Source organism: Squalius cephalus, assembly GCF_949319135.1.
Source record: "Squalius cephalus genome assembly, chromosome: 5".
Classification (NCBI taxonomy): domain Eukaryota; kingdom Metazoa; phylum Chordata; class Actinopteri; order Cypriniformes; family Leuciscidae; genus Squalius; species Squalius cephalus.
The window spans coordinates 45,137,883-45,161,282 of record NC_137126.1 but is presented as its reverse complement, the minus strand read 5'-3'; the positions used below and the strand labels follow the sequence as shown (position 1 = coordinate 45,161,282).

At 34.9% G+C, this 23,400-nt stretch overlaps 3 protein-coding genes across 5 annotated transcripts in view; all 3 read right to left on the bottom strand.

Annotated features, from left to right (window-relative positions):
• Window positions 1-1,035: 1,035 nt before the first annotated feature.
• cUnh5orf34 (chromosome Un C5orf34 homolog) lies at window positions 1,036-7,642 on the bottom strand. Of its 2 annotated transcripts, none has more exons than XM_079872676.1 (12): window positions 7,294-7,642; window positions 6,821-6,910; window positions 6,107-6,711; window positions 5,854-5,952; window positions 5,001-5,121; window positions 4,778-4,869; window positions 3,963-4,032; window positions 3,730-3,888; window positions 2,806-2,927; window positions 2,601-2,723; window positions 2,265-2,305; window positions 1,036-1,363 (listed from the first exon to the last, which is right to left on the bottom strand). In XM_079872676.1, the coding sequence occupies exons 1-12, from the start codon at window positions 7,486-7,488 to the stop codon at window positions 1,194-1,196; spliced, it is 1,887 nt and encodes a 628-aa protein (XP_079728802.1). In that variant the 5' UTR covers window positions 7,489-7,642; the 3' UTR covers window positions 1,036-1,193. The 2 variants fall into 2 exon arrangements, with proteins under 2 accessions (XP_079728802.1, XP_079728803.1); XM_079872677.1 differs by having other exon boundaries at window positions 3,730-3,885.
• A 1,504-nt stretch (window positions 7,643-9,146) lies between these two features.
• On the bottom strand, window positions 9,147-21,850 carry paip1 (poly(A) binding protein interacting protein 1). The gene is made up of 11 exons (XM_079872322.1): window positions 21,489-21,850; window positions 20,034-20,161; window positions 19,741-19,938; window positions 18,805-18,917; window positions 17,806-17,917; window positions 15,048-15,173; window positions 14,691-14,797; window positions 13,915-14,032; window positions 13,520-13,574; window positions 12,520-12,598; window positions 9,147-9,514 (listed from the first exon to the last, which is right to left on the bottom strand). Exons 1-11 carry the CDS (start codon window positions 21,622-21,624, stop codon window positions 9,427-9,429), a joined length of 1,260 nt encoding a protein of 419 aa, XP_079728448.1. The 5' UTR covers window positions 21,625-21,850; the 3' UTR covers window positions 9,147-9,426.
• A 1,452-nt stretch (window positions 21,851-23,302) lies between these two features.
• Window positions 23,303-23,400, bottom strand: part of mybbp1a (MYB binding protein (P160) 1a) — a 23,749-nt gene continuing 23,651 nt past the window's right edge. For both annotated transcript variants that reach the window (XM_079871766.1, XM_079871767.1), the window contains exon 27: window positions 23,303-23,400. This exon is cut by the window's right edge and continues 505 nt beyond it. The gene's annotated coding sequence lies outside the window, so the exon portion shown is untranslated.

Here is a 23,400-nt window from a genome sequence, read left to right as displayed (position 1 = left end):
CGTTTTGAAGAGGACATCTCTTCTGATTATTCTTTTCACTCCTCTATCAGAAATCTTGCGAGGAGCACTGGTCGAGGCAAATTTATGGTGAAATGATTGTCTTTCCACTTCCGTATTATGGCCCCAACAGTGCTCACTGGACCATTCAGAAGCTTAGAATAGCGCCCATAACCAATGCCATCATTATGTGTTGGAACAATTAGGTTGCGAAGGTCTTGAGACAGCTCTTCGCTTTTACCCATCATGAGATGTGTCTTGTGTGACACCTTGGCAATGAGACCTTTTTGTAGGCCATCCGTTGGGACTGAACCAGCTGTTATTAATTTCCACCGACAGGGGGCTGGATTGCTCTTTAATTACTGTAAGTTTTCAGCTGTTGTCTTGGCTTTCCATGCCTTTTTGCGCCTCCCTTTCTTCATGTGTTCAATACTTTTTCCCTGTGTCATTTCACATTATTACACATAACTTAATTTCTGAACTTATTTTTGTTTGTTTCTTTGCATGTATGGCTTACTTGGGTTGTTACCAACATCTGGTGAAAATTTCATGTCAATAGCACCTTTGGAAATATATTTACTGAGAAAAATGATGACGTGTTCAATACTTATTCCCCCCGCTGTAGGGAACATTTCACCTCAAAATTCAAAAGAAGAAAAATAAATATAAATTATATTTTGCATTAAATTTATTGCTCCTTTTTTCTCTCAGACATTTTTGTACAATTAAGCACATTTTTCCATAATTGTTTTATTATAATTATTCTTAAAAGTAATAAAGGCAGTATAACAAATACTACTATAATATATAAATACTTACGATTTTACTAATATAATTGCTTTATATACATACATACATATATATATATATATATATATAAGATAGAGAGAGAGAGAGAGAGAGAGAGAGAGAGAGAAAGAGAGAGAGAGAAAGAGAGTGAGTGTATTAAAATAATGGGGATTGGGGGAAAATGTGCTTGAAAGTTCCTGAAAATAGGCACAATAAAATTGTCTTTTGACCAAGTTTTTTTTTTTTTTTGTGGAGTAAAATATGACCCAGACATGATGTTCTTGACAGGTTTAGTGAGATTCATGTTTGTCCCATACAGCCTCATTTCCATTTCCCTGATCCATAAAACCAGACAATTTTTTGGGGAATGTTTTTGGAAAGCTCTTCTGGAACTGTGCGTGTCTAGTCTACGGTCTGTCCGATAAGAGCGTGTCGATGTCCCGTATGGCTCTGGAGGTTTTCAGCAGAGCCTCAGAGATGCAGTTCTCTGTGAGTTTGATCTCGGAGAGATCAGGAGAACGCTCACATCTCAAAGATCTCGCTGTAGAACGCAGGACAGGACTGTTCTCCAACAAAACTGATGGTTTGTGTTAAAGAAACATCCTGCTCTCAATAATCAACTTCTGCATCAACAGCCACATATAATAGGGCTGTCAAAATGGCTGAAAAACTGTAAATGTAAATATTACTAATATTCAAATTATATTTTAATTTAAAAGTCATAATTTCAGTTAGGTCTCCTGAGGCCACAAGAGGGTGCAATGAGCAAAATATGAATTCACTGCATTAAATGGTTTATTCAGAGCAATGAAATAACATGACAGTCTGTACAAAAGAGAGCTTTACATTTAATGTAATGTTTATAATCAAATATAATTTCGTAAATTGCATAAACTATTATGAACAAAACAGCATCATATATTTATGCATAGTTTAATACAAAGAGCCGCAAAGAGTTCTTTCAGACAGAGTACTTTTTAGCGTTTAAAAACATGCAGTGGAATGGAAAATCACCCACAATGTCTCAAGACATGTTTTTTAAAACTTCTTTTACTTTACATAGCTCTCTAAACATGTGGCTCTTTGTTGCGAGACCTGAGTGTAACGGTCATATATGTCCATCTAGCACTTGTTTACATAGAAAACCGCACAGAAAATGCCTTCTGTGTGAAAGGCTTGGTTATGGTTTTGACGTAACTTAGATCGCATTGAGCTTCTCTATTTCTGCAGTGTTTTGAATGAACAACGCAGCAGCGCTGCATCAAGTGGGTTCAATTGCATAGGCTAAGAAAAACATTAAAAGGCAACAACAACTCTTACATCATCATCACATCTCTTCGCCACTGATAAGGCTGACTGACGCACAGCTAAAATTAGAATGTGGATTTTTATTTTTGATTCGACGAATATTCAAAATTCTAATTTTATTTTGACAGCCCTAACATACACATATAATCTCAGCAAAAAAAAAAGGATACAGTTAAACCTCTTGATCTTTTCCAGCTCTGAAACAACAGACCTGTAGGGGTGAAAGAAATCAGGATGATGAAGTGATAGTTTCCCAAAAATGTAAGGAAAAAAAATAAAAATAATTTACACTTTGAAATGCATTAAACTTAGTAAAGAGACAAATAAGTTTGTTGTGTCTATCCTCCATGCATTTCAATGCATAAAAAAGCAATTATACTGTAAAACTATATTTTAAAATACCCTGGAAAGAACATAGAGAGCGGGATTTCTGGGAGAGAGTGATTGATATGCATCACTATAATACTATAATAAAGATGATACTGGGAATAAGAGTTCCTTAATACCTGCACGTTATTGGCTGAGGAGTGTCAGAATGGGCGGAGTCTGAGAGAGCCACACCCACTGCGCTCATGCTCTGTTCTGTCTGTTTTACCCAGTCACACCACTGCACTACTACCGACACATACCTGAGTGAGAGAGAGATGTATAATAGGAAATGACGTATTTTCTTAAGTAATTGGTGCATTGATTTTTTCATTATCTCTTTACCTGTGATATGTTTTGTCTGTCTCGACTTGGACAAGAGTTTGGTGCCCATCTGGCAAACTGAGCTGGCACCAGCTGTGAGATGGTTTGGCTTCTGTCTTAAGTCTCTGGTCCATTTCTCCACACTGCCATCACAAATACATAATTAAAACACATATCTATAAATCATGAATTCATAACTTTTGAAAAAACAACAACAGGATTTTAAACTTGGTTTACTGACATGGTTCCAATTCAACTTAATTTACGCTCTATTGAGCATTTGGCATGCTGATTAGGACTGGGCCATGCAGGTTTAATCCTTTTAAACCTTTTAAAGTTATTATATCAATAAAATATATACATTTGAATTTTTTTATTTCAGCTAGGTCCCAAGGCAACATTTTAATTCAGTTTAACCCTTAATGTACTAAAATAAACTAAAACAAAGAAAAATGAATAAAACTATAAACAGAGCACACAACATAATTACTAAAACTTTAAAATAAAATGAAAATGAAAACAAAATAAGAATAAAAACTGATTAAATTTGTTTTTAATAAGAACTATATTATCTTAATGCTACCAAAATAAAACAGGCACATTCAGTGTTTTTCACTAAATGAGCATTACATTTTCATTTATATACACCAATATAACCATACATTGTAATGAAATGATCAATATTTAATATATACAAATAATATATTACATTAATATAATAATATTAAATTAATATTTTTATATATAAAAAACTCAATGATGCAAATTTGAGTTTGTATCCCCCTAAAATACTAAAAACTTAGCATGTGAATCGATGTAAGCATTAACAAATAGTCTCTGGTGAAGAGCTGGTTAAATATGGAAGTAAACAAGCAGTTTGGTGAGATGATTCATGATCAGTGTGTAGTTGTACGCTAATGAAATGCATACAGTAAGTTTATGTACCTGTGCAGGTGTGCATGTGTCAGACTTCCACATCATCTGAGCCCTAACTCCATCCAGGAACAAGACCTCGACCGTCCCGTCTGAGAGAGCTTTGAAACGTCCTGTACCTGCCACCGTCACCTCCTGAACTACACTTACACAATCACACACCGCAGCCTGCTGAAGACAGAACCGTTATCATCACACACACACACACATACACCGGACACTGAGCGAGTCTCCGTCACACACACCTCGTTCCAGCAGTAAAGAGAGAGCGGGACCCTCAGGGAGCTTCTGGCCTGGATGAAACATTTCAGAATCCTAACAAAACACAGACCAAATAGTCTTTATTTGTTTTAGTGTAATTTAGTTTGTGGAATACACAAATTATACACTACCATTCAAAAGTTATTGGTCTGTAATGTGTTTTTGAAAGAACTCTCTCATTCTAAACAAGGCTGCATTTATGTGATCAAAAAACAGTGAAAACAGTCATTTTGAGAAATATTATTACAATTTAAAAGAACTGCTTTCTATTTAAAGATATTTTAAAATGTAATTTATTCCTGTGATGAAAAGCTGTATTTTCAGCTTCATTACTCCAGTCTTCAGTGTCACATGATTCTTCAGAAATCATTCTAAAATGATGATTTAGTGCTCAAGAAACATTCCTTGTTATTGTCAACGTTGAATATTGAATAATTTATGTGAAACCATAATACATTTTTTTATCTGATTTTCTGATAAATAGAAAGTTAAAAACAAAACATTTATTAGAAATAGAAATCTTTTGTAACATTATAAATGTCTTTTACAATCACTTTTTATCAGTTCAATGCATCCTTGCTGAATAAATGTGTTAACAGTGATGCTTGACTTAGCAAACACAATTGTTCAATAGCTTTGCAGTGCAACATTTTGGGTCTCCTTATCACCCTCTAGTGACTGAATTCTATAAATAGAAATGTTCCTGTATTTAGGAATATTATGGCATGAATTATCTTGGAATCCTGTCTATTGGTTTTGGTTTTAATGTGAGCTGTATGCCAGTAACCTCTCATCTCACCTGCTGGCCCGTGTGACAATAGATTGGACAGAATACAGCTGACCCGGTACGTCAGGTGGGAGACCACACAGGTAATACACACACTCCACTGCCTGAGAACACAGAAATCAACTCATTTTCTGAATCATACATCTACATACTGTACATTCATTCATGTAATGCTCTCTGCATCAGTACATCAGCCTCTCTTCAGACCAAGCACATCTTGATAGTGTTTTCTTACATCTCTGTGAGCAGCTCCAGCCTTGTAATGTGTGAAGTAATTGGCTAAAACGCCATTGGATCTAATGACTGAACCATCACCAGGTGAGATTTCTACCATCGGTATCACTCCATCTACTATACTAAAGGAGAGAAAATACATGAAATCATCATCAGTCAGTGTTTAAGTCCAATGCATACTCTATTTGTTTGGCACATAGTCCTTAAAGGGACAGTTCACACAAAAATGAAAAAGCCGTCATCATTTACTCAACCTCATGTCATTTCAAACCAAATGAACATATGACACAAATGAAGATATTTTGAAGAATTCTGGGAAACCAAACAACATTGGACTCCTTCGACATTAATTGTATGGACAAAAATTACAGACATTTATCAAAATATCTTCTTTTATGTTTTACTGAAGAAAGAAAATCTCACTGGTTTTGGAACAACATGAGGGTGAGCAAATGATTTTTTGGGTGAACTATCCATTTAAGGACTGTGTGCAAACAAATCATGAATCAAAAGTAAAGTAAATATACTGAAATATATTCCTTTTTTTTATACAATTTGAAACCAAACCTTAAGAATAATGATTAGATAAAATCCTCTTTTAATTGAAAGTAATATGGAAAGGCATAATATAAAAATATAATATACTACTTAAAATGTGTATGCATGCATGTGTGTTTGTGTGTGTGTATGTGTATAATATATATATATATATACACATACACATACACACACGTAACCTATTGGGATCCTAACAAATTATATTTTTGCCCTTTGTAAAGTTTTTACCCTAGTAATGGTCTTTAAGATGATGCAATAGGTAATGGTGTATGAACATGAAATGAATCAGTAATCACCGGTATACAATGTCTTTGCACCAGACCACTTTCACCAGCTCAGCTGTGACTTCCTCTTCCTGTTCCAGCAAATCAGGATTCACAGTGTTATATCTCCACCTGAACATCACATGGTCGATTTTGGGGATGACATACTTATTTGAGGGGTGAAATATTACCAGTTCTTGACAGGTCGAGAGATTCATCCATATATAAAGCCAAAGAGAGAGAGATGAGATGAGACTGTAAGTTGTGTTTGTTTGGAGTTCCTCACCTGTGTTGATGAGGAGAGGGACATTTTAAAGGCAATGGTTTGGGAAGATGAGTCTTCAGCCCTGTTTCAGATGTTTGTCGATCTTCGCTGTCTGTTAAACCTTTTCTATCTTGCCCATTTATAGCATTTATTTTAGTTTTCTGTGATTCCCAATGCTTGACAGCCAATGAGAGAGGATAGCACCACATCTGTGGGTAAAGCACTCGGGAATACTGCTGGATCACTGTGGTGTACACATGCACCTTTTCAGACTTCAAGCTTGTTGATTCCAGTCTTTCCACATTGGGGGCTTTTCCGACTGACCCAGGATCGTCCAACCAAGCACCAGCTGAGGAGGTTAAACCCTTAACCTTGGCGGATTTTAATGACAAGCCACTTAATAAACATGTGCTTTTGTGTTGGTGACCTTGAAGCTGCAAATACTGCGACTCTACTTCATTTTGGCTGGACCGACAGATGAACTCCACCGTGAACTCTTCTCCAGAAGAGGAAAGCACCAGTTCAGCAAGTCCATCAACAGAGCAAACTGTGATCTCTCCATGCGACCCAGTGGTGCAAGAGTCAGACCCAGGCCACTCAACCTCAGTTATGGCACTGTTGAACTTCTGCAAATGAGCAATTGGTTAAGCAAATAAACATAAATGAGAAATTAAGCTGGATTTACATGATTTCAGTAATAAAAAGTACATCTTAAGGAGTCAAGGACAGTCTAACCTTGTTGAATTCCACTGTTATGAGCTCTTCAGGCAAATATGGATGAGTTGCATACTTGTTTCTGAATGCCAAAGCATTCACTACCAGTGCCTAAACAAGAGAAAGAAAAAAGAAGTGATTTATTTAATTTTATACTGTGCATCGATATTAACAGCAGTAAAATACTTAAGACAAACAAAAGACGGCTCATGGATGGATGAATGGAGGGATATGGTATAACAGCAGATGGTGAGATAGATAGATAGATAGATAGATAGATAGATAGATAGATAGATAGATAGATAGATAGATAGATAGATAGATAGATAGATGATATGGTATAAACAGCGGATGGTGATGAGTTATTCAGATAGATAGATAGATAGATAGATAGATAGATAGATAGATAGCAATGCAACAGTCAGACACAAAACGTTTAGCATTACAATGACACAGTTTTGATAGTTATACAGATGAAAGGGTGATATGTGTACCTTATACTCGCTGATGGCGAATCTTGTTCTCTGTCTGACTCTCTCTTTGGGCTGTAGCGGGTGTGCAGAGGGTGACAAGTGTTTCTCTATCATGAATTCAGATCCGCAGGGTGAGAGCTGAAGTCTGCACCCGTCTGCGTAATACACATCCACAGACTCGTCCACATACATGACCATAAACCTAACTGAACACATGACTCACTCAACATGACACTGAAAACGTATCGGATGGAACTCAAAACAATTTACATAATCATTTGACTGCGACGGTCTAAACGTAAACACTAAAAATCACTGAAGAGACACAAACAAACTCCACAGGCGCGAGTCAAATTGCGCCGTTCGATTCGTAAATAGATCGTTCTTGCGAGTCGGATCTTTTGAATGAATCGACAGAACTGGTTTACAAACCCGGGATCTCACTTATGGGATGAAATATAAGTAAATAGCCAAAAAGCAGAAATGTACTTTTTGATTGTATGACTCAGTTCAAATAAATAGCATTACATCAAAATGTGGAAGTCAAAAGTTTTTTCATGTAGATTTGAATTATTTTTAAAAGCTATATCAAACTGAACTGCGACACGGAATTACAACACTTTTATTGATTAAACTTGCTCGAAACCCCCCCAATAATCAGCCATGTGTTCTTAGATTAGACTTTATTGCAACGTCAGGATGTCATGGACCAAATAATCGCCGAATCGTTTTTTGATTCATTTCTTTGACACGACTGTTCAAAAGAACCGATTCGCAGAAATGAATCGGACTGTCCTTAGTTGCCATGTAAATTTTCGCGGTTCATGAAGAGAACGACGTTGATTGGATGAACCACTTCTTCTACAATAATCATAACTCTGTGTGTCTGTTGTCGCCCCCTTGGTGCAAAGATTTAACCTGAGCTATAAACATGGATCAAGATTTAATTTTGAAATATGATTTGCTATCTTTTTCATTATTTTAGTGTGAAATATTCACCACTTTTTTGCATATTGCATTATAACTGCATATAAATAAACGTTTTCATAATTTTTTTTTTTGCTGAAAATCAGTATAATTTTGTTTTCTTACTTTGTAAATCATCATCAGTTTTACAAAAGCCAAATAAAGGGTCATAGTTAATGTTATATTTAATATTACATTGGCGTAAAAATATACTTTCATTCACTGGTCTGCAACTGGGGACGCCATGCATGAAAGAGTTAACAGATTGCAAAACAAGTTGGACAGCATCTCATCTAACAGTCCATTAACTAAAGAAGAAAAAAACAAAACCGGCTCAGTTCTGACCAACAGAAACACAAAGAGACAGTGTATTAATAAAGATTTATTGCAGGCAAACAATGCAGCAAATAATATTTACAGCTATATTAAAATAAACATTCCTTTATCTGGGATCCATGAGATGTTGGTGATCTGTAAATCACAGTGCCGGATGAATCTGTGTAAAGCCCCAAAACTGTACTGAGCTTTTCCTCTGATTTAACACGCTTAACATATGTGGAAAATGTATCCCTGCATTCAAAAAAAACCAAACAGACTTTAAAGTTGGGGTTTCTCCTTTCCTCAAACATGTGCATAAATTGAAAGTATAACGCTAAGAAAAGATTCGAGGAGAATCTGTGAAAGGAAGAACAGTAGTTTTGTTTTCTTAAAACTTTGTTGTCTTACTTTCTGTGCTCTGTAACTTTAAATGGCAATGCCTTGTGGAGTAAAACACAAACCGATGCGTCCCGCCTCGTTTCTCCTACATTTACTGAGCAGTTAATCTGCAAACAAACCACACGTACACTTGATGATGCTACTCTTCGGCTCATATTAAAATCTCACTGCAAACTTTTTTTTTTGGGGGGGGGGGGGGGGGGGGTGTTTGATAAATCAGAACACGCATAAAATAAACCTCACAACCCAAATGCCAAACCAATGGCTACTGACAATTTGATGGCCTGATGGACTTGCAAATTATTCTGCATTTCAACTAAACCAATGCAGCCATAAATCCAGCGACATTGTAGCCAAGAAGTGCATGTTGAGAAATTAAACGAAAATCAACCAAAAATGTTCTTGGTTCCGCCCACTCTGAAACATTCCAGCTGGTCGGGTAATGCGTTAACATGACAACCTCACAGTCTCTCATTTCTTTCTTCTTGCGTCCGACTCCATGCAAAACTTCTCAAACGCCTCCTCGATCTCTGGATCCATTTCATCATCATCATCGGAACTGAAACAGAAGGAACAGTGAAAGCTTAGATATTTATTTACATGGCTCCACCCTCCTGAGGATGCTAAAATGAGGATGGAGGAATCGAAGCAAAGCTTATTGGTAAATTGATATATTCTTGGTCACTCAAGCATCATCAGCTGCGCTCGAGGTAGGGCTGGGCGATATATCGCATGACATTAGCCGCGTTTCCATTAAAGATTCGCGCAAAACTTTTGCGATTTTTTCTAAATATCGATAAAAAACTATTGCGAAATGACGGCGTTTCCATTAGCCAATGTTACGCGACTAAAACGTCATTTTTTCCTCTCGCGATAAGTCATTCCAAAAATCATGGCAACGGACGTTGGTACTGTTTCCATTGCAGTTTTGCGAAATATTTCTTTTTCGAATTGCCTGAAAAAACACCTCATGCGAGCGTAAAAACTTTTTTGCGATAAATGGGAGTTTTTGCGATAAATGGGAGTTTTTGCGAAATTGACGTGTTTCCATTGAGCGTATTTTCAATTCGCAATTTCAATTTGCGCAATTTGAAGGGTAATGGAAACGCGGCTATTGTTAGGCGCATCTCGTCAGTAAAGCCGGTTTCTTGATTAGTAGTAAATCGCCATCACCTGCTTTCAGATGGAGCGGCATTTACTACAAAGAGCCGTAGTTAACTGACAAGCTGAGCCATATCGCATTAATTATCGCAGGCGATACGTCCGCAATATTAATGCGATATGGCTCAGCTTGTCAGTTAACTACGGCTCTTTGTAGTAAATGCCGCTCCATCTGAAAGCAGGTGATGGCGATTTACTACTAATCAAGAAACTGGCTTTACTGACGAGATGCGCCTAACAATGTCATGCGATATATTGCCCAGCCCTAGCTCGAGGGATCTCCCCTTGTGTTGTTAAAGTTTGGTTATTTAAAGCTGCAGTCCGTAACTTTTGGCGCTCTAGCGATTAATAAACAGAACTGTATGCGTCTTGCGGATGAACATTGTAGCCGGAGCTACTTCTCTCTGTTTATGTCTGTAGGCGCGTTTCCATTACAGATTTGCGCAAAACTTTTGCGATTTTTTCTAAATGTCGACAAAAAACTATTGCGAAATGACGGCGTTTCCATTAACCGATGTTATGCGACTAAAACTTCATTTTTTCCTCTCGCGATAAGTAAAAACATTCCAAAATGGAGGTTTATGTACTAATCCCAGCCACTGCACTGGCCATTATTATTAATGGAAGGAGATGTATGTGTTTTCCAAGCATTAATGGTGAGGAACGACCCTTATTATACTTGTAAGCGGCACATATGAGCTGTTTCTGGGTGTTTCTCCCTCATTTTTGCTTCGAGATCTTGATTGCGGCATTTATTTGAGGTTTAGAATCCATTATTCCTGTAATTCTTTTGTGTTATATGAATTTAATAAAGAACTCTGTCTCGTATTCTGTCCAAACACACCGCGTCATCTAAGTCAGGTGACCTATAAATGCGCAAAAACTGTTTCCATTGCAGTTTTGCAAAATATTTATTTTTCGAATTGCCTGAAAAACCACCTAATGCGAGCGTAAAAACTTTTAAAATAGTCTGAATACAAACATTTATTACATATTATACATTTTATTATTAAATATTATATTATAAAAGTATGACCATAAATGACTGAGTATATAAAGTTGTTTCCGCTGTTATCAGGAAAAAAAATTCAAGTGATTGTGCAGATCGCCTCGCGCACACACACACACATCAGTTCTAGCTCTGCTAACTTGACATTGCAGCCTGTTCATTGTCAAAATAAAATAGCCAACCAAACATATAAAGAGTTACACTGCTCAATTTAAATAGTCCATAGTACAATCTGTGCTGTTGAGCGTGACCACCGCCTCACTGTGGGGTTATGACTGACAAGCACATGTCTGCACACGTGAAGGATGATGTTTTATGCGGATATTAGAATGCTAGTTAAGTACAAAGCCTAGTATACATGATAAATAATAATTTAGCATCCAAATACATCACGAATATGGAATCATTTGGATTTGTTGTGCAATGAGAGAGGTGGGCTACGTGAGCCCATCACTGGTTTCTGTTTCAGTTTTGCTTTAAATGGATTCATTTTAAATAGGCTATTTTGTATTCTTGTTCAGTTCTGAATAAAGTTACATTTACAGGATTTATCATGGGGTGAGGGGAACTAAAATAGCCTATAGCTATGTTTACAGTGTTTATAATGTTCATAAACATTTAGCTTTATTTACCGGTATTTTACATTAATGTAATAAAATGATTCCATCCCCAATTTTTTTTTTTCTCTCCTAGAAACCCAATTTTATATGTAATAGCGTATTTTTTAAAACATACAGCAAACATTTTCAAACAATCTTGAAAAATTACTTTTTAAACCATTTAACTGATAATATTAATAGTTGGTAAATGGGTAACCAGTTAATTATAAATAAATGTGTGCAGTTGTCTAAATCATCAATATAAGATTGGATGATTGCACTATGAACTAAACATTTTTATTATGTTCATGTATTCCTTCATTGTAAAAGCCTCACTGCAACTGTGTAGTTTAAAACAAAACTGTTAGAGTAGAGTGCTCTCCCTGGACTGCTGACTTCACTAAAATTTGCTCTTTGAGTCCACCAAGCATCATTGTGATGAGGACAATTACTGGAGTTTGAGCAGAGGGGATGGTCACACCAGGGTTATTTTAGTTATAACTAAAACCATAAAAAAAACTTTTGTTACTTGAAATAAAATGTATATATATTTTTTTTAAATATTTTTGATTTCAGATAATGGCAACATTTCTTGTTTTCATTTATTTTAACTTGATTAAAATAAAATAAATATCTAAAAATAAATAAAAATTATATTAACACTTTTTTTATGTCAATGATATTAAAATAACACTAGGCCTCACTATCCTCTCAGCTTTACCATATTGCTAAGTTGTGCAGTAAACGGACGTTATAATGGATATTCTGAACACAAATGTACAAACATCTACTCACGATTCATTTCCATTCTCTTCATATGCATCAGGGAAATAGTCTTCTCTGTCTAGAATCTCCTGATATTTGTCTGAGTATTCTGTGGTGGGGAAGAAAGAAAAAAAGAGAGGACAAATTACACTTTAACTTGCTCATTGTTTCTGCTTAAATGAATACATGATATTTGCTAACTTGTATTATCTTTGAACTGTACATTTCTGCCATATGGACATTATTTTGACAGTCACCAACAGATTACTCTTAATTGTAACGTTGAAACATGTATATTTTTGTAAAGCTGCTTTGAAACGAAATGCATTGTGAAAAGCGCTGTACAAATAAATGTGAATCGAATTGAATGTGAACAAATTAGTAGAATCCTGTCAAGAACATGTCAGTCATATTTTAAACCAAATTTAAAAAGAAAAATAAAAAAATAAATTATGCATCACTTAGAGAAAATTAAACCTGTATGAGCATTCTGTCATTTGTATTAAAAATCAAAATACATTTCTCATTACCATAATGCAAATTTAAAAAAAGCTCAAGTATTTAGGATCATGGCTACCGAAACTTCATCTTTGCCATCACAGGAATAAATTACATTTTAAAATATATTCAAAAAGAAAACAGTTATTTTATTTTTGTAGAAATATTTCAGAATTTTTACTGTATTTTTGTATAATGAATGCAGCCTTGGTGAGCATGAGACTTTTTAAAAAATAAAAAAAACATGAAAAATTGTACTGAAAAAAATGTATCTTAAATTTTAGTGTAATGAAGTAAAAATATATATTTAAAAAGACAGTAATTATTATTAATCTTTAAAAATAAAACATGTTATGATAATGAACATTTGGTAGAAAATTATTTTTAAAACTTACATAATTTATACCAAAATATGCAAGTATTAGTAATGGTCATAAAATAGGCTTTGTTTTTTTGGACTGGAACATGGTTTTGTGATATTCAGCCACTTGATGAAGTCTGTACACGGGTCATACCAGCAGACGACACTCACCAGGATCTGCTGCTGTGAAAGGCGTCCCATCAGCCGTGTAGAAGGTTGGTTCATTCTGAGGAATATGAATATGAGAGAAGCACAGTAAGAGAGGCTCCAAAGATACTGTCACATAGTACTTTAAAATAATAATAATAATAATAATAATAATAATAATGCTTTTACTAAGAAAGAATGCATTAAACTGATCATGGCTGCAGAAGATTCAGCTTTCAGTTATAAATAAATTCAGTTATTTGAAATTGTAATAATATTTCACAGTATTATTGTTTTCACTGTATTTTTTATCAAACAAATGCAGCCTTTGGGAGCATAAGAGACTGTCACAGATAGACATATTTTACTCCAAATTGATGTGCATCTGAATGAATTTCATTTCTTCAGCATATACACACCATAAAGTAGTTGGGGTCATTGTCAGGTGTAGCATCACTGGACACAGCGGCTGTGAGAACTCGCCCCCAGTTACTGGACTGTAACTCCACCAGTTTCAATAGCATCTGTCTGACATCTCTACAAAAGCACAGATACAATGGACATCTCAATAATGCAACTGAACAGCTCTCATCAATATAAAGGCAATTCACACTGACAGTCATACGCAGCAACAAAGCAACTGGAAGTGGACATTTTTATATCGTCATGAGCAACAACAGCAATTGAAAAGTTGTGCTCTTATGCAAGTGTGCAGTCAGTGCTGTTCATAAACCTCAACACTATAGTGTAGTGACCAAAAGTGATGTCCGGAGGGGATATTTGTTATCACTGACCCTACATCAAAATATTTTAAAGTCCAAAACACGGAAGAACCAACGAGACAAGATTATTTGGCAAAAAAGGAAAACGACAGCTACAGGTTTTTATTTTACCATGTAAAAAAAGCTCAGAGTAAAAAGCATACACTGACTACAACGTTAATTACAGTTATTAATATTTAATTGGTTTTCTCTTGGTGTTGCAAGTCATAATTTCTTTAATTGACAGCCTGGCCAAAAATGATGTGCACAATTTGGTTTCATTGCGTTATCACAAATATAAAACAATTCACTCCAAACCCAACAACGCAATATGCTTACAAAAAAGTTTAATAAATCTTTAATAATATTTAAATAAAGAGTGAAGATGTCAATTTTCCTAATCTGGACATCACTTTTGGCCACTTTTCACTCACCGGCTGCATTTGGCGTCCAACAAGATGTCTTCAATCTTCTTGATGATCTCACTCATGTCTGACTGCCCTCTCTCCTTCCATGTGTCATCCAGAATGGAGCCGCTCAGCTTGTCAGATCAGTACAGTAAAACAATGCAAGTCAGCGCCAATAGCTTAGTAGAGCATTATTATCTGAGGATTGATTAAATTAAAGGTATTATTCCATTTCGGTGTTTTAAGTTGTCTTTGTTGAGGTCAGGATTACTGTCACAAATGATCTTAAGCCGAGTCCTGAGATCACTTGATAACTCCTGCAGAGTATTGGCTCTTCTTAGTCTAACAGTTACTGCAGTGTATAAGAACAGGAATATTTCACACCTTGAGTAATTTGACAGCACAAATTAGATTGGGGTCATCTGGGTGAGAGAATAATGTGTTCAAAAGATCCTTTAGCGCTCCCAGTAAGACATTAGCTCGTCCTGGTGTGCCTTTCCCACTTTTCACCTGAAAGACATTAAAAGAATTGAAATTTAAAATTGTAGCTGCTCATATTTGAATAACCAGCTACAAATATGAAAGACAGTGAAAAAGACTTGATATTTGAATTCAAGCAGATATATATGGCATGTTTTACATGCTAGGTTATGCAAAGGAATATGCAAAGGAATAGACAAAGGGTTATAATTGGTTTAGGCTTTAGCATTACATAATTTGCTCAGACATAGCAGATCAAGCTCTGCCCTGGGGTTTACTTAGTAAGGATGAACAGCTGAATGTACCAGGGTTAGTTAAATTAACTAAATTTAACTAAACTAAAACTTTTTTTTAATGGTTAACTGAATTAAAACTGAAGAAAAAAAATTAAAACATAAATATGAGAAATAACTGAAAATGAGAAATAAGTTTAACTGAAATAAGTTGAAGTTGAAGTACAAAAATTACTAACCAGAAATAAATAAAAACAAATTTAAACTAAATAGTAATATTTAAAAATAATATAAATAATCAGTCCATAATCTATATTTAATTATTTTGCAGATGCTTCTATCCAAAGAGACTTATATAAAAGAGAGATATATAAAAACGGAGATATACAATTCAGACACATCATTATATAGTAAATATAGTAGTAGTATAGATTTTAATGCCATGTCTTCATGGCAAAAACTGAATTACAAAATAATACAAGAGTTGCATAAATACAATTAAAATTAAAAACAAACAAAAAGAAAAATACAGTAGCTAACTTTTTCAGGGATATCTTACTGTCCTTTAGTGCTGTCACGATACTGGAATTTCTAACTTCGATACGATACCTTGAAAAGTAACTATATTCGATACCATGGGGATATTCGATACCAATATTCGATACCAACGCTGCATATACTCATATAGACATTTTTATTATTTCTTTTTTTGTTTTTCTATTCAAAGTCTAGGCAATCAAAAATTTCCTTATGTTGAGATCACTTTATATGATGAAGCTTTTAAGCTTTTTCATATATAAAGGTTGATCAATTACCATTACAATTATCGCACAAATATTTTCTAACTCAATGTATTTGTTTTTACAATGGGGTAATTTTGTTGCAATAGCTTCACATAGCACAAGGAAGCTTGATTTCAAATGGTAAATTGAATTTAAAAAAGCAATAAAATAAGAACAAATAAACATTACTAACCATATCACAAATAAATACAGTAGATTAAAGATACAAATGAAATAGACTGCTTTATTTATTTCAGGTAGGTCTAACAGTAGTATTCAAGGAACTAAATAAAGAAACAAAGTAATCAAACTTAAACTAACACTGGATAAACTTTATTGTAAAAATACAGAATAATCAATTAAAGTTACTCGAGTTAATCAGTCAAGAGCAGTAAGTGATTTTCTCTTTGTCTTTTGTAGTTTGATTAACGTTTATTAGGCTGCTGTCCCTTTAAGAACTGACACACGGACGGATCCAAAATACTGTTACACATTCTTCCTGAACTGTTTACGACTGTGTTTATGTTAATACTCACCAAGATGGGCATTGTGACATTATTTTTGAGTGTATTTGACCATTAATAAGCTGCGAAAAAGAACTAATTTTGGCACTTGTATGTCAGAGGCGGCTTTATTATGCGTGTACCGTGACGAAATTCAGACCCGGTCACTCCAACACTATTTTTTAACTGGAGTGAATGAGACCACTGAATGAGAGGAGGCGGGTGCGTGCCACTCGTTGACGGAGAGAAGAGCAAAAAAGCGACACTGAAAAAGGAGTATTGGAACCGTTTCAGATATTAAACTGTTTGTATATCGAGACATACTGAAACATCGATATTTCTGACAACATTACTGTCCTTAAAGAGAGCTTACTACATTGAAATGTTGTCTACTTTCATTAAAAGGGGGACAGTCCAATAAAACATGTTTGATGGAAAGGAGGGGTCTTTCAGAACATGCATAAACTTGGGTCTTCGTCTTTAAGCAGAAATCCATGAGTCAATCTTGTATGACCTATATGACGTCTAGTGAACTATGATAAATTATTATTGATTTCTATGGACTCGTTTTCACATTTCTGGGGTTCTCAGAAGTGAAATTCGTCATAGTTGGGTAAACTTCTATAGAGGTGAATGGGAGACAACTGCAAATATATAATCTTTTTGTGTTTCCATTTGCTCCAACAGCAAGAGAAAAAAATCCATGATAGAGTTTCCATGACTTTCCAAAAGAGGAAAAAAATATAGCAAGATTGATTAAGTTGGTCAGAGAGAAAGATTTCAAATTTGCCATCATTCCCTCAGCCATTGTATTAGAAACATGGACAAACCCAACCATTGGTTTAAAACTGGTTTATTTAAAAATTTAAACCAATGGTTAGGTTTGTCCATGTTAACGGCTGGGTTTGTCCATATTTGACCCTAATCGGGTTGAATCAACCCAGCACTTTTAAGTGTGTACTGACAAGGTAATATAACACAATATGTAGCATTCTATTTTTAATTTACTAGATTTGCGATGTTGATAACTGCGGATCATCACAGTCTTTAAAAAGGATCCATTGGTTATTAGACTGTATTCCAGATAGCTGTGTAATAACCATATTTTGTGGTAAGAAAAGAAAAGCATTGGTTGTGAACTGACCTCCAGGTTAAGGTAAAGCTCCCCCAGAAACAGCACATATGAGTGAAACTTTTTCTGGGTCTCTGGATCTCCTCTCATGGACTGCTCCCTCTGCTCATACTCAGTTTGACACCTACACAAACACCACAGAATGGAGTTTAAGGATAAATGAAACTTACAAAAATGAGAGAAAACAAAACTGAAAGTAAAGGCTAATAAGAAAAGGGGAGAAATCAGTGACTTTAAGAACAAAGAGTCAAGCCACTTTTGTGAAACACACACAGAAAACTCTGACGTAGGTGTCAGCTGTAAGATTATGACTGATAGATTATTTAAAAGGTACACTATGTAACTTTTTTTATTCAAAATTAATAATATTTTAAATAATGAGTCAATAAATTATAAATTTTTCTTCCAAAATGTGTTTTTTTCTTACAAATTATTATGTGCATCTGTTTTACACAAACGCCGAACAGAGGAGAGTCTGCAGGCAAAAGGAGAACGAGACAGAACTCGTAATAAAACAAGAATCAACATTGGCTTGGCTTTTCGGAGACGGGAGAATTGACGAATTTGAAACGTTGTAAAAGTGACGCAGAGATGATGGCGTTTTTATTACTCAACAGGAGAGTAAGCTGTTTAATTGAACAGATAAATTACCACATATAGCTCTCTAACAGAGTTAAGCTGTAAAGCATTATCTATTGTGAAGGCTCATTTCATTATGGTTGTTGTAACCCTGTGCTGGAATTTATTTTCAAGGAAGTAACGTGTCTATTAATGGGTAAAGATACAGTAATGTCTTCAGCTAGTCAGCTTGAGATCCTTTCCATCTAAACTGGTTTTGTCTCTTAAGCCTAGTAGTGAATGTTTTATGAGCAGTATGATAACCATATTCATCCACACAAGCACAACCAAAACAATGTTCTTCTGCAAAATGCATGAAGTTTTGTTTTTTAACCGCTAGAGGGCCAAAAGCTACAGTTTTACCATTTAAGAAGGCTTTTTTAAATGGTTTACCTCTTCAGCAGGAGCTGTCGGAAGTTACCGTTGGTTGGAGTGAGGCGGATGTGATGAGACAGATGGTTACAGAGCCGCGCACCAGTGTAGGCGAAGTTAGGGATAGACGTGGACTGTGGAAAGCAAATACAGCACTGATGCATGATTTGAGATTTACCAATTACAAAATTTAATAAATGATTATCCATAATATAAAAAATACCAAAGGTGTTACAGAGGTCATCTCAGGTTACATGCATGCTTTTTCAACAGAACACACAATGAACATGCAAAACTAAAAAAAATAAAATACACAATTTGGAGTAAAATTCATGCAGCTTTTTGTCATTCATTTTATTTCATATTATTCACATTTGTGTCCACTTAAAAAATGCACTGGTGTGTGTATATATATATATATCCGGTCAAAAGTTAGGTCAAAAGTTAGGAAACATTACTATTCTTAATGTTTTTAAAAGAAGACTCTTATGCTCATCAAGCCTCCATTTATATGATCAAAAAAATACATAAAAACTATAATATTGTGAAATAATATTACAATTTAAAATAATGGTTTTCTATTTTAATATACTTTAAATATTATTTATTTCTGTGATGCAAAGCTGAATTTTCAGCATCATTACTCCAGTCTTCAGTGTCACATGATCCTTCAGAAATCATTCTAAATGTTGATTTGATACAGAAGTGTATATTGTTACAAAAGATATAATTGGAAAATATAACTTAGTATGGTACCAAAGTCAAAAAGTTCGGTATGAAGTAAACACTAATTTTGATAGTTCACTCAAATTTGAAAATTCTGTCATAATTATGGAACAACATGAGGGTGAGTAAATAATACCGAAAAATTTATTTTCAGGTGAACTATTCCTTTAGGATGTGCACTTTGACAGGATACCACACAGATCCATTCTGAGAAACTCATCACAAGCACACCTGTACGTAGATGAGCTCTACGAGCTCCTGCAGTATCTCCTCTGTAGTGACCCAGCTGTTCAGCGTGTCTGTGATATACTCAATTTCTGACTCAAAGGACCCCGGAGACGAGTTCAGATGGCTTACAAAATCCTGAACTAATTCAGCCAGTGAGGCCTCAGCGTAGTATTCTTCAGACTCTTCCGAATACACATCACCCTATAGAGAGAGAACATTAGACTAACATCCGGGTAAATATATATATATATATATATATATAAATATATATTTTTTAAAGGGCCACATAGACTCACCTGGCATAATGCATAACATCCTGGGACAAACTCAGGTGCGGCAGCCGACAGTTTGGAGTTCTTCACCAGTGCATCTGCAGCACTGCTGCTATTGTGTCCTGAATTAGAAAGAACAGGGGATCTGCTGTCTGGAAGATGAAGCAATGAAGACCTTAATTAATCCATTTAACATTTTTAGTCACAACATAATTCCCATCTGTGTTATTTCATGGTTTTGATGACTATTCTAAAACTTGGGAAACAATAATAATAAAGACTTGTAGTGTAGATGCAAAAGCAACTCCATAAAGACGACTTCTCCACTCAGGTCACATGACAGATTTGACCAGATTAAGCATCTCGCCCACTAACTGCTGGTGACCGTTTAACCAGCTTTATTCTGAAGACTGCAATAACCTATCTATATATCTGTCTGTCCATCTGTCTATCTATCTATCTATCTATCTATCTATCTATCTATCCATGCATCCATCTATCTCTGCATCCACCCATCCATCATCTATCTATCCATTTATCTATCTGTCCATCTATCTATTTTTCTATCCATCTGTCTGTCTATCTATCTTATCTATCCATGCATCATCTGTCTATGTGTGCTGTCTATCTATATATGCATGATGCATCCATCATCTATCCATCCATATATCTATCTGTCCATCTGTTGTGTCTGTCTATCCATCTACCTATCTATCTCTATCTGTCCATGTGTCTCTTTCTATCCATCTGTCTATCTACCCATTCATCTATCCATCTATATCTATCTACCATCTATATATATGCATTTGTCTATATCTATCCATCTATCTATTTACCAGCTATATATATGCACCTATCCACCTATCTATTCATTCATTTATCCATCAACTTCTATCCATTGAATTTATCGAACAATGCATCCATCTACCTATATATCCATCCATATATCCATGTATGAGTCTATCTGACTGACTGTCTGTCTGTCTATATATCTATAGGCAACTCTACAGAAATTGTAAAAACAAGCTTTACATTGTAAAAACATTAGTAACCTCAGACATTTACACAAACATGGACAAGCATTCAGGTATCTCTACTGGCATTGTAATAAAAAAGAAGCTTTGCACTTCCAAAGCATTAGTCTATAAATCTATATTCTAAGCATACATACAAACACATTTACATCCATATAAATATAAATACATATATCAGTCTGTATACAAGTCAAATCATGATAATCCACATCTAAACAGTGATTAGCATTAACTACCGTCGACTCAAGTCACTCCACAGGCTAATTAAGCCACATGTTCTGCTTTGTTTAACCGAGCCTGACTCAAATAGAGGACTAAGCAAAAAAGACAAAGAAATGTGCTAATATATTCCCCTCAAAAGCCTCTGACACAGTTAGCTAACGTTACTTCACAGAGGTGGTTATTAGCGGACTAGCATGTCAGCTAGCAGTGAACTTTACTTCACCTGAGTTGCCGTCCGACACCGGAGGAGTCGTTCGCGGTTGTCTGAGCGGCTCTCCCGGGTTAAACAGCGAACTTCTAGCATCTCCAGCCTCGGATGAGGAGGAGGAGGATGGTGTGCTGTTGTTATTGTTGTACATGGTCTTCTTCTCGCTGATCTTCTCTGTCCCCGTCTGGCGTCAGACACGAATAGACACACGGATCAGATCTCAGGAGGCCGCTGAACACTACAGACACAGACAGCTTCAATCTACAGTCTGCTTCTCACTTTCATGTTTACTATTTCTGTTTCTGGCATCTGGCCCTAGTCTAGTCTATAAAGAACTAATCACTTCCTCAGTCATTCTCCAGAAATACCTGCTCATCAGAGGAGCACTGCCATCTATTGGAAATGAAAAAAATCATCCTAGTGAAGATGTTGCAGTAAATCATGGCTTTTCAAATAGATGTAGGACATTTTAAGCTTTAAGCATGATTACTACACTTTCCGACGAAAATACCACAATTATTATGTATTTATTATAATTGTTGTTGTTATTATTATGCATTTTCCATAAACAGGGACATAAGACATAAGTCCTACATTTAAAAGCATTTTTCTTTAACAACAAATGAACACTGAAAAAAAAAAGGTTGCTCAACCATTTTATACGAGGCTTATAATCACTTTACAGCTTGATAACAAAATGTGGGACATGCATACAATTTAAAAAAGATTATAAAACTTTACATTAAACACAATGAGCAACCTAGACTTCTACTCAGCTAGTTTGGTACCAAATATTTTGTAGCAGTGTTATTTTAGTATTATTTATATACTATTATAATACTTATTAATTCTTTTTTTGTTTTGTTTTTTAGTTCTATTTAGCTTTATTTTTATTTCAGTGTTGGGTTTTAATAATTATTTAAGGTTATTTCAGTTAGTTTACAAGGCAACATTTATCATTTTCTTTTTTTGTTTTACATTTTAATAAGTTTAATAAGTTTTTCATCTAAAATTTATATTTTATTTCAGATTCATTTTAGTTTTAATAGTTTTAGTTAGTTAAGCATAATTTTTTACTGATATTTATTTTGCATAAATTTTAAAAATGAGATTGCTGGTATCTGATGCATGGAAAATGGATTCAGCACTCAAAAATGTATCAATGGAACAAATTATTCCCATCATGCAAATGGAAATGTGATTTTTTGCAAGGAAAGGGTCCAAAATGTCATCTCTTGGGTGTGGCAATTTTAATTAAAGTTGCACACGAAACGTTGGATGCAGCTAAATATCAAAATGTTGGTCATTAAATAATTTTAAATTTAAATACTTAATAATAATTAATTTTTGACTACAATTAATTGAATATCAATTTACAGTTGAGAGTAAAACACAAATATTGATGGCATGGTTCAAATCATACTCATCTGACCGTTATCAGTTTGTAGCCGTAAATTAAGAGATGTCATACAGATCACAAGTTCAGTATGGAGTACCTCAAGGCTCAGTACTAGGACCGTTGATTTTCACCCTCTACATGCTACGCTTGGGAGATATCATTACGAAACATGGCGTTAGTTTTCACTGTTATACTTTTAATTGGAACACAACCCAATTCATTTTCAATTACTGCTGGATCCATCTTTCTATCTAATTATTCAGCCATTCTCTATTTATCCAACTATGCATCTATCCATCTATTTACATTACTGTACAGTAATACTGTACATTTGTTTCATAGCTTTTACAGTGTAACTGAAACATAGAAAAACAGCAAGTCATTTTCAATTACTGCCAGACACATTCAGTAAAAACACTGAAACCACATATAAAGAATAAAATACCTTTTAGTATTCCACGTATTGCTTTTACAAAAATTGTATCATGCAAGTAATCGCACACAGGCAAATAATACAGATATCTGAAA